At 35.4% G+C, this 12,456-nt stretch overlaps 2 protein-coding genes across 2 annotated transcripts; both read right to left on the bottom strand.

Moving 5' to 3' along the window:
* Positions 1-700: 700 nt before the first annotated feature.
* On the bottom strand, positions 701-3,386 carry LOC110800612 (myosin-binding protein 3). The gene is made up of 2 exons (XM_022005922.2): positions 2,507-3,386; positions 701-2,004 (listed from the first exon to the last, which is right to left on the bottom strand). The coding sequence occupies exons 1-2, from the start codon at positions 3,069-3,071 to the stop codon at positions 902-904; spliced, it is 1,668 nt and encodes a 555-aa protein (XP_021861614.1). The 5' UTR covers positions 3,072-3,386; the 3' UTR covers positions 701-901.
* Positions 3,387-3,654: 268 nt separating this feature from the next.
* Positions 3,655-11,952, bottom strand: LOC110800608 (senescence-associated protein AAF, chlorolplastic). Its single transcript, XM_022005918.2, has 13 exons — positions 11,711-11,952; positions 10,192-10,584; positions 9,301-9,453; positions 8,570-8,643; positions 7,922-7,998; positions 7,759-7,830; positions 5,010-5,078; positions 4,869-4,915; positions 4,683-4,791; positions 4,526-4,594; positions 4,319-4,422; positions 4,067-4,142; positions 3,655-3,962 (listed from the first exon to the last, which is right to left on the bottom strand). Exons 2-13 carry the CDS (start codon positions 10,524-10,526, stop codon positions 3,810-3,812), a joined length of 1,338 nt encoding a protein of 445 aa, XP_021861610.1. The 5' UTR covers positions 10,527-10,584; positions 11,711-11,952; the 3' UTR covers positions 3,655-3,809.
* Positions 11,953-12,456: the final 504 nt, after the last annotated feature.

The raw sequence follows: 12,456 nt of genomic DNA, 5'->3' as shown, positions 1-12,456 counted from the left end.
TGTTAGTTACTTTACTGGTCTTATTGGTCGCTTTTTCAACCGTCATTGAGGTAATTTGAAAACATGAATTGGTATCGTTTTGAATTTATTTGGGTTGTATAAGAAATGAATAATGTTAAAAATGTACAGGGTAGCAACAGGCTTCGTCCAGGAGAATGCCGACCAAAATGCAAGTATAGATGTTCAGCAACATCACACAAGAAGCCATGTATGTTCTTCTGTTTGAAGTGTTGTTCCAAATGTCTTTGTGTACCAAATGGAACTTATGGCAACAAGCAATCTTGCCCTTGCTATAACAACTGGAAGACCCAGCAAGGTGGCCCCAAGTGCCCTTAATTATGTGTTAAACTATTTTTCTTCTACTTGTAACTTGTACCTGCTTATCATATTTCAGGAACCAAACTTTATCCAATTATATTTATATATATATACCACGTTACACTACGTATCATCTAATGTATTCACTACTCCATCTTTATATATCATGTACTCCCTCGTTTCACTAACTTCTTCTCGTTTACAGATTTACTATTTCTTTTTATTTGTTCTTCCCCTTTGAAATATACTCCATTTTTACAACTTTTGTCCAAAAATATCATCCATTTAACATACAATACCTACATTAGACCTGTCAAATGGATATGAATTATAACTTCTAGTCATGTTCCCACAAAACAATCGGAATATGATGTCATTAATATAATAATACAAAAAAATAAAATTATAAGACTATTCATTCTAGTCAACAAATAGTTTTGACTTTTGACAAACATATTCGAAATATTATCAACGTTTATGTGAAAAAAAGACCATGAGTCAATACAGTGCCTAAGAAACTCTATAAAGAACCAAGAGGAAAAAAAAGTGTAAAAAGGACATAAGCATTGACACACAAGATGACCTAATTTGATGACAGGCAAATTTCTGCATCTCTTAACTGACGAAGATGTTGCAAGATTTGTTGAAGAAGAAGTAGTCCTTCATCTCCTTTATTGACAGAGCCAATACAGTGCCTAAGAAACTCTGTATCAGCTTCTAATGCTTGTAGCCTTCCATATACATGCTCCATCTCCTTTTCCATTGCAAGCCTTTTGCTATCCTTATCTACTCCAACTTCATTAGTTAATGTTATTTCATTATCATCTGATTCTACAAGATCAAGCAGTCTGCGAGCAACTGAAGCCATTGTTTTCGGATCATTTTTACTGATCATTATGCTGTTAGAGAAACAACAAGATACCAGATTTACTTCTTGACTGCAGAACTCTGAATTTGTATCGTCCAAGTCATTTTTACCTAGTAAAATCTCCATTTTGTTTTCTTCCTCAAACACTTGTTCATCCTGTTTAAGCTTCTCTTCCAACTCCTTAAGCCGTTTTATTATAGAGATTCTCTCTTCTTCAAGCTCTTCAAGTGAATCTTCAATTGCACCCCATTGTTTGGAACATTCCATAAGAGAATTATCCTTGCAAACATTACTATCTTCAACTTTGTTATAATGATTATTTAAATCAATAGATAGCACATCACTATCATTGTCAATGCTGCAGGAAGAAGTGAAATTCCCATTGCATTTCTGAATCAATTGCATAGCCTTCTCTTTTGTATCATAATCTGAAAATCTCTCACGATACACATCTAGTTCTTCCTCGAGTTCTTTCTGCTCTTTCTCGCGTCTGACTACTACTTCATTTAACAGTTGTAACGCATCCTGGTCATATTCTGCTTGCTCCTCCATCACCCTTTGGTATTGTAGTGCCTCCATTTGCATTGCAGCTTTCTCTTCTTGAAGCCTTGTTATCATGGCCATTGTCTGGTTTGCAGCTATTGCAGCAGCATTTCTCTCTGCCTCTAGTTCTGAATACAGCTCATTTCTAGCTTTTTGTTCACTTTCAAGATCGGATTTGAGCCTTTTCATTGTAATGAAAGTATCATAATCACTCTTCGTCTCATCCGAAAGAGTTCCATGCAGGGCCTCTTCTACTCTGGTCTTGTTTTCATCAGCTGAAAGCAAAAGTTGGTCAATCTCCTATATGGAGAATATTCTATCTTCATTTCAAGAACTTACTCTACCAAAAAGTAATGTCAATTTTATTTTCATGCAGTTTTTCTACGAAAAATCTAGGTTCAATAGCTTCTGCGTGTTGATAAATCAAACTTCAGGGAAGCAGCAGATGTAACCCAACAGTCGAGTGGTAAATTACTAGCTTTTTGATAGAAAGCATGACAAGATGTCTGTGAAAAATATTGTAGCTTAAATTTCAGTCTAAGTTCCTAAAAGAAAACAAAATAAAGATGTCAAAAATCAGGCTGTTTAAGCTCAACTTGCTTAGGCTAAGCATAAGCAGCAAGGTTAATACTCTACAAGTTTTCAATTTGGTGAACTAATCATGCAGCTCAGATCAGCTGATTAAGATGGTCAAGTCTAATGAATGATCTAAAGTTAATTAAAAAAGGCTGGTATTGTGAATTTGATGATACTAATAAAAGGTGTGTAGCTAGCTACCTGTATGAGCATCCACTTGATCATCTTCATTACTGTCCTCTTCTGCTGCTTCCCTGAGGTAAATGCTTTCAAAATCCGAAAGGATCTGAGGTTCACATTCTGAGCCAACATCATTAGCTTTCGACCCAATTTCCTCAGCTTTGTCCTCTTGTATTTTCTCACAACAGGAGCATCTCCATACTTTCTCGTTACTTTCAATCTGATAAGAGGGAAAGTTCTTGGACTTAGCAGGGAAACACTCCTCGCACATTTGATGTGATTCAGCAAATGTGTGATGATTCGAGCAGTAACCCATCTTTGAAATCTCACTGGCATGAATCTCACAAACCAGAGCCTTGTAAGAATCTCTAGTTTTCATTGGTTCTAGTAAGTGATCAATTTGAGAGCACAAAATGCAAGGCTGTTTAAGGCCAAAATAATGGGCAAACTTTCTGGTCATGTAAGAGAAAATGGAGTTAGAAAGAAGAAAAACAATCAGAACCCATTCAAGAAAAGAATGCACTAGAACAAACACAATTTTGCGACTGTTTCTGGTTAGCATGGCAGCTAACTTGTTGGGAGCCATGAGTAAAATGGTGTACAAGATTGCAGACTCTGAAAATAAAAGATTGAAGTTCAATGAAATCCTATACGAATACTTTATGAATTTGGCACTTTCACTCTATTCAGGATGATAGACAAAATATCAAAATCATGAAGCAGCATTATGCAAAAACATTCTTTGGATTCTTGGCTAGAAAAAAGAAAGAACTACTAAAAGAAGTAAAAAACATGCATAAAGAAGGGTAAATACTAATTATTAGGGTTTAACTTTAGAATGTGCAAATAAAAAAGTTGAAGCAAAGCTGTCAATAATGCCCCCATCCTCATGGGATTGCCAGGAAAAGTGAGAATAATGGAGCAAAAGTGAAACACATTAGAGCTTTAATGATGGCCTGAGAGGCCACAGATAACTATAAATTCTTTAAAATATCCCTCCACTATTTTATGGTCCCATTTTAATGTTATGAACATTATTAAAAAAAAACACAGAAATCAAATACTCTACTATGTTTTTCTGAGGTATCAAATAGGGGTTAATATTACAGATAGCAGTAAACAGGTATGAAATTAGAAGAAATAATAAATTTTGCGGCGAAAGCTGGCAGTCGAGGGATAAAAGAGACGCTTTTGAATTACGAATTAGTTAACTCTGTGGTTTGTGGGTTTAACTTACAAACTAGTAATTATGGTTTCTACCATCATGTTTAACTATGATACATTTTTTACAGTTTAATAAAACAATATTAACTACTACATTTAATCAGCTTGTTTGGATATTATCCTCTTCTGCACCATTCTGATTTAGCGTAAATGTCATGCTATCACCCTCTTCTATATCCCACTGTTGCTTCAGCTCATAGATGGCACTTGATGCAGCTGCAGCAACAATCGGGTCACTATCCTCCGCCAATCTCTGCAAGATTGATATTCGCAGTTATTATTGTCAGAATTTGTGGCCAAAAAGGTAGCATTACTAAGTGTAATGCTCAACATTACTAAGTGTAATGCTCAACAAACCTGTAATGCTCCCATGCCTGCATTGCCAAGTGTCCACATTGACGGAGCTGCTGCTAGTGCGTTGGCTACTGCTTGCCTACATAAAGAAATACAATAGTTTAAATTATGGATGAAAATTGGGGATCAACAAATAAACATTGCTGTAAGGAAAAGTTTTAGATTTTCTACCACTGAACCACCAAAAATTAAAATTAAAAAGTCATTAAACTGAAAACCAAGAGTGAAAACCAGGTTAATTAACAAATAGGATACCTAGTATTGACATCAGGAGAGCTAGAGCATTCGGCCAAGAGTGATACACTTGATTTACCATCCATAGCATCAAGGTCTATGAGTGTCGTAATCAGCAGCTCAAGCTAGATCCAAGAGTGAAAACCAGGTTAATAAACATAAAGGATACACATCAGTAGTTCTGTTTCTGTCACATTCAAGTGTGTTCTGTAATTCAAAGTTTCAAACCTCTTCAGGATCTGTGTAATCAATTCCATCTGCTTCAGAAAGCGCGTATGCCATGCTCCAGTAAGCTTCCTGCAAAACGACACCTTCACAAGAATCAGATTTCTATGCTTAAACCTTATTAGCTATATCAATAGCAACGCACTGAAAAAATAGGCACCTGAATAGCATTGATCCGATCATCGGACACTTCACCGGGAAAGAAATCGAGAGCCTTTCCATTCTTTTCAAGCATTATACTTTGAGATCCATATTTCCTGCGCAGAGGACTAAAGGCCAAAAGACATATTACAATTACACATCCAAAATAATACAAAGATCAATTACCCCTCAACAAAGAACTTACAATTTGTACATCTTATTAACCATAATATCATTGATGTTCTTGACAAACTGCAACACAAAAAGTTCAAGACTTCAGTTCCCTAAAGTATGATTTTTTTTTTACTAAACAATCTTTATGTGATAATAAGAAAATGGTTTTCACCTCTAGGGCCATAAGGGTATCCCCCATCGCACGTCTCTTGGCACGCAGGTCAGCCCGCCGTAAGTCAGCCTGAAATCATAAGTCAACATCATCTAATGAAAGTTGATGTTTTGTGTCCAGGTACACTAGCGTCCAGCCAGCAATACTTTACAAAGTTTTAGAATGATAATTAATCCAAACAATATGAGCAATATACAACCTTCATTTCAATTCAATCTCACATCTTGAAATCTTAACATAGTGCATAATATATGTTCCAAGAGACAAAATCATCTGAATGAGTAGATGCAAATAGAACACTAACCAGAATTTCTATCAGAACTTTAGTCATGCACTATGGACAGTGTTCTCTTCCCCTGTACTAACAGCTCGTTTGGTATGAGATGGGGATGGGGATGGGATGGGGATAGGGATAGGGTTAGGGATAAAGATTGGGACAAGGATAGTGAATTCACACGGGGAATTCATTACTTTTATCCCTATCCCTTGTTTGGCATGATAGTGGAAATATATTGGGATGTAACAACAAACTTACTATATCGCCCCTTTTAAAATTGTAAAGTTATATTTTTAGAAATAATCAGCTTTCACTAGCTTCCTCTACGCCATTTTTGAAATTCATACCCACTAACCCACATCATCTCCAATTTTCTCTCTCCCGAACTCCATTTAGCAACTTAGATCATTTCTCTCTCCTCTGACCCATACTCTAAATTTCTGTAAATAGTCTCAACCCATTTCACTCTCCTTTGACCCATGTTCTTTAGTTTCGTCACCGAAACATAATTATGAAGTTGCATACTAGAACATCAAACAAACTATAATGGCGTGAGGGTAATTATTCAAATGCCGAATATTGGAATTTCGGGAAGAAAAAAGCAATTGTAATGAGAGGTAAAGTTTTCCTTTCACATTTCAAGGAGAAATCCCCATCCTTATACCTTCCACTCCCCCCCCCCCCCCCCACTCCCCCCTGTACAAAATTTGAGAGATAAGGGAGAGTTGGAATAAGAAATCATTATCCCTACCTATTATCCCTCCAAACAACCGAGGTGTAAGGTGTAAGCTTGTCTGCTTTCAACTGGTTGTCTGATATAAATCATTCTGGTCTAGTTCATTTGTCTATTCAAACAAGAATTGGTAAGAACTGACAAGTATATTCAAATCCCATCCTGGTAGACAAGTCCTCTATAATTTGTCCTTGTAAGCAGAGAAGATTTCACCAAAGATCGTTTAAAAACTTATCCAAGGGCCTTCATGTACTATACATCATATTATTTTAGCCTGGATCAAAGTCATTTTCATGCAGGAACAAATTATGCCAACTTCAGAAGGGATACAAATACAAGCTACAATGTTCATACATCGTATTACCTACTAATACAAGCTACAATGTCAGGCTAACATTGTGACATGAATATCTTGGTTTGTTAGCTGGAATTATCTCAAAATCTCTTAACAAAAACAACAGCAGCTGCTTACAGAGTAGCCCATGGTAACTACATCTCTTTTCTCCAACACTAAAATGCATTGGTTGGAACATGGGGATGAGAACTCTAGAGCTTTCATCAAATCATTAAACAAAGAACAAAGCAAAATAAAATTCACTCAATACAGACAGATACTGGTGGGTGGACTAAATCTGTAGAGGGGGTTCAGAAAACTATCCTTGATGTCTATGGCACACTCTTTGGCACCAAAATTGAAAACAGATCCTCTGTCAACCCTGAAATTATGAATAAAGGTCCTAGATTGACTGCTGCTCATACAGAAGTCAAGAGAGTCCTTGATGCAACTCCCAGCAACAAAGCTTGAGATATGAATGGCTTTAACAGCCATTTCTTCAAGGTGGGTACAGTGTATAAAAGGCGCGCTTAAGCGCTAGGTAAAAGCGATTAATTAGTCACGGAACGTTTTGGAGGAACTCACAACGAAGCGCATGAAACGTGCTTTTCTGCGCTCTGTCTTTATTTATGTTAGAATCTTTTTTTTTATGTTGTTATTATGTTCTGGACCAACCCGTGTTAATCTTTAACAATAGAGAGTGGGTTAAGAGTCCAAAAGAAAAGGAAAAATAAGAAAAGTAGAAGACATCATAGTATATTTGTTTTCCTAAGTTCTACTCACTTGCATTTTGCGCGGTCTCCAACGCACTACTTTGATCATTCATATCTATCAATAAATATTATAAAAGTTGATATTTTTAAAAATATAATGAAACAAATCTAATAAGACATCTCATGATATTCTTTTTCTTTTACATAAATAACGAGACATGGTCAAAGTTTTTTAAGTTTGACAATGAATAGTAATTGGGTAGAACTTAGGAAAACGGAGGGAGTAACATGTAACACACCAGATAGTGAAAGAATGATTTAAAACTTTACAATTACAACTCTTAGGCTCAATAGGCACTACAAAGATACCTAAAAGACATAATATGAATCATCTAATGGAATGCAAATATAACCATCCATCCAAGACTTTCATTCATGTAAGGAACAATAAACAGATAAACTAGACAAAGGCCGACCACCAAACATTTTCTTATGCACAACTTCAACCAAAAAAAAGTTCTTCTAATTATGCATGGCATACATGCAGTTTTTGACAAGTAATACAGGAAGTTGACGAACCATTTTGACAAAGCAGGAAGACCAACATGAGTGAATTGTAGAGATTGTATGCACGCATAAACTTTGTAGTAACACAAGTAAATTTACAGAGTGTTGTAACTTGTAAGGCACACCTCTAATGCTCCATCACTCCAGTGTTGATCTGCTGCAGTCTTTAGTCTTGATTTTGCTTTGTCTTTAAGAATCTGTGGTGGTTAAGAATAAGAATAGGGCCACATATGACATATCCAAACCTTCATAGATCAATTTCAAACAACAACAAATCAAAATGCTTACTGTAGCAATGTGATGAAGGCGTTCAGCCTTTCTCTTGACATCATTGTCAATCTTTTCAGTATCTTCCCTTGCCCGGGCTACAAGTCACGAAAAAACAGCGCAGAGAAAAGTTTAGCATTCATAGGACAATTAATTATAGCAACCGGTGATTCAATAAGAAAATAGACCACATTTTTGTATGCGGTTGACCCGTCAAAAAAAATTAAAGAGGGAAAGCTATTCCGAAATTGAATTATGACAATTCTAAAAACACTATTAAGGAATGGTTTTTGGGATGGTACCATCACTTTTTCTTTTGAAATTCTCTAGTAACAATCCAAAATTGAATTTCAATTGATAGATAAGTATGAATTGAAATTTATATAAATTTTGTCCCTTGACAATGGAACAAAAAAAATCTTCATGCACCTCTCCTTTTTCTATGAAATTGTAGGCTATCTACACTCAAATCAAACTTGTTAAAAAAAATCTGAATTTGAAGGGGTAATGTTATGCACGTTCAAACTTTTTCTTGTCCTCACTAATCAGGAACAGCACGAGGCCTGATGTGGATATGATTAGAGAAAAGACAACTCTTTATGAAAGAAGGATTTCTGCAACGACAGAACAAAACTTTAGAAACAAAATGCCTATGAAGTATGACCTCACCATCTAGTTTAAGAAACTCCAAACCGAGGATAGCTACATCCTGACGTGCACGAGCATCAAGGCTGCGTAGACCACTGCAAAGAAAACAGAAAGGAAAGTAATGAGCAAGAATTTTACTAACGAGATTCACCAGAGGACTATAATTGGCTGCAATAAATTAAAGGATCAATCACTGTTGAGAAGTTCATATACCCTAAGGGAAGTACAATATCACTACAACCATCACCATCGTTAACAATAAAGAAGTCATATTAGGGTCCAATATGAATTTGATTATAAAAGTCGTCTACCGCCTTTTTGTCAATTGAAGGCACGACGTTATTGTCAAAACTTCTTATTGATTGGATAAACTTTACCTCCATATCACAGACATTTCACTTTGACAACACAGCATGGAATCTAAAAGTACATTAGTGCAATTATGTGCGATCCTATCCCACAATTAATTTATCCATGATGACCTTTTCATTTACTGACGTATATGATTCTGACTTCTGACTTAATCTAGCCTACAAAACCATCTACATCATTGCAAACAAAAAAGGGAATATTTTGATTGAGATCCCTCGTAGAAATATCAGGAACTGTAATATTTTACGTTCAATAATTCTAAGATGCAACTATATCAAGAAACATAGCAACTTTCGGAAATTAATCAGTCAACGCTTATATTGGTAAAGATATTAAAAGAGGGAAAGAAACAACTTAAGTTATCAAAATATCAGCATTACCGAGAAAGTAAGACAATATCTTTACGTGCTCTTTCGTTAACAAACTTTGCATCATTATGAACGTATTTATAGGCTTCTGCTAGTCCTTGAATTGTGGAAGCTAACTCTTGGCCTCCATCAGATTTCTGAGCTTCCTTCTCTTCAATCCCTTCTCTGGAAAATAACAGAGATCTCTAAACACAAGATATTTAATTTATAAAAGCTTAATATATGAGATTTGCTGAAGACTAAATGTACTCACAAACAGTAAGGGATAGAAACATCACTTCTTTCCACAACAAAGATAAGCAAGATATTTCAAATGAATAATTGAGCATAAACACTTCTAGAAGCTTGGAAGCATAAATTCTGCACATATTAAAAAATGATAGTAGGAAAGAGCTCATTCCAAGCTCCAAAACACATACAATATCACCCAGTAATAACTTAAAATTGCAGATCACACAATGCATCTTCATATGTTTGTTGTTCTACACGAGTCGGGAACTTTGATCGTGACTACATGATGATTAACTGATTTAGATCCCAGGTAATCACTCAGCAACATTGTACACTAGAGAGGAACCATTACGACCTCTTTATTGCATAAGTGAAAAGCTGCTTTCATAAGATCTATTTTTCCAGTAAATAGTAGAAGATTCTTGCTGATGGCATCCAATATCTTGACAATTTTAGACAAAGTAAATACTTGGTTTGTAACTCGAAAAACAAGACACTAACAGGATAATTCTTTGGGGAGAGAATGAACGGAGCTTTACTAGAGTAAGGAAAAATATTCAACATTTTGGGCAAATTAAAGATGAAGGGAACAGAAAATGAATACCCTCCAAAAATCATATGAAAACAAACAAATGCCAGAGAAGAGTGTGTAGAAGAAGTTATTCACACTACCCAGTTATATCTGCAGATTCACCAGCATGTCTGCTGCTTTCTCTTGATTTTGTCTGAGGAGTTCCTGACAAATGGCATTGCATTAATAATCTCCGGCATCTAGAATAGCTTATAGGTCTTCTGCATAGGCCCCATAGACTTCCCGGAGGGGGACTCGGCCTGGATTCCTCGCTACGCTCACTGCACAATCTTCTTAAGCAGGCTCCCTGATTTCGACTATGGAAACTCGATCTTGGAGAATTAGGTATAGAACATAAAATTGCTTGTCGGTTAGAATTAGCAGTTTGATCTGCAACAGCAGGATATCTTAATACTTTGCTTGAGGTTAGCGCCATGAGAAGATCAGAAGTTGAAGCTGACTACACTGATAGACATTTCGTTGACCAGAGCTCACTGTTAGAACAAAACAAAGAACGAGGGTAATTACCATGATACACTACACTACTAACGAGTGAAAGACAACAGCTAACAAAGAACAAAAAATGAGAATCATAGTATGTATTATACTAGGGCACATTTGAACTTAAGAAACATGAACCCAACAAGACAGCAGTGATGACTCTTCAGAAAAATAGAAAGCAATTCTCAACTATAGACATGTATTTTCTGTAAACCTATAATCACATAGTTGATTCGAGTTATAAAATGAAGTACTTCCTCCGTTGAGAAATACTCGCAACGTTGGTCACTTTCACGCATGTCAATGCAAATTTTGATCGTTAGTATCTTAAATTCTCTTCAAGCAAAAATAAAAAAAGGTTGTTATTTTGAAATTACGCATTAAGACGAATCTAACAAGATCCCACATGACTATGTTTTACATGACATATAAAACACCAACAATAGTCAAAGTAGAGTATAAATAGTGTAAAAAGATCAAACGTTGCGAGTATTTCCAAACGAAGGAAGTATAATTTACTCCATAGTCCACACTCCTAAGAGCAATCCCGTACTCATTTATGATTTTATGCCAATTAGTCACCCTTGTTCCTAAATAATGGTCGCTTTAGCAAGATGCTTCCTTTGTCCTTTAAATAAAATCTTTAATTAGGAGTAGGACATCAATTCCAATGGTTCGTCTAGTTGAAATCTCTCTTGGAAATACTATTCTTCCTAAAAATTTTAGAAACATTCAAAATTCCACCATTTCGACATTTCCCACTCAATTCCATAATAATCACAACTATGTTAAATTTTTAATGCAATCATTTATAATGATCAAACAGAATACAGTAACAATAGTTGTAATGAGCCACAATTTCAAAACATGAATGAAATATCTCAATATTACAAGTCCATTACAAAACTGCAGCATTATTTTCAGAAACTAACTTATTATGACAAATAGCAACACTATCCTACTTAATAAATGAAGCATGCTTAGAATTAAGGATTCAAGGAAGTATTTAATCAGTTAGAAAACATCATATTGTAACCAAACAGAGGAATAATTAAAGAAATTGAGATAAGAGTAAAAACGAATTAAAACAAAGAGATTGAGAAAGGGTAGACAACTGACCTTGAGAGAAAGCAAGAGAGAGAAAGAGAGGAGAAAGAAACTGGGTGCAGAAGATAATAAATATTGTAGGCAGTAGTGAAGGTGAAAGCGAGATGAGAGTAAATTGGCACCACTAGGATGAAGTAATAGGCAGCAATTGAGCTTTAGAATTTTGTTGGATTGGATATGTTTGTGTCGACATTTGCTTCTTTTGTCATTTGTGTACGACAATTGTTCACCCATGCTCATCCCACGTTTGTCTTCGCTTCACTCCACACACACACACAACCAACCTAATTAGTTTCTTTTTTTTTAAGGAACCCCTAATTAGTTATGGTAATTAATAATTGGATTTATTATTTATGTTTAATCGATAACTCCTCCATACAAAACTAATTAGTCGAACTTTGACAGTATAACTATAGTTATGACAGTAAACACAAGATGTTTGACAGTATCAAATACTTAATAGCAAGTAGCTATAAAACAAAATACCTTTTTTAAAAGCAACTTTATTTGTCAATTCGAACATAATGATTTACTTAAAGACTTTTAATGGTACTAATTATCACAATTCTTCTACTTATATCTTATAAGCCCACCATGCTTCACAATAATAGACTAGATAAAGAGATTTGACCAATACCTGAACGTAGTCGGCATTGAATACTCCGGCGTTTCTCAGCTTCCGGCTTTATAAAGGTAGCTAACCTTAACCTTGCCTTCCTTAGATCAAGCACATCACAGATCAATTTCGTTTCCTACCT

The sequence above is a fragment of the Spinacia oleracea genome, chromosome 1 (assembly GCF_020520425.1).
Source record: "Spinacia oleracea cultivar Varoflay chromosome 1, BTI_SOV_V1, whole genome shotgun sequence".
Classification (NCBI taxonomy): domain Eukaryota; kingdom Viridiplantae; phylum Streptophyta; class Magnoliopsida; order Caryophyllales; family Amaranthaceae; genus Spinacia; species Spinacia oleracea.
The sequence above is the reverse complement of the archived record's forward strand: the minus strand, read 5'-3'. Positions and strand labels throughout refer to the sequence as shown.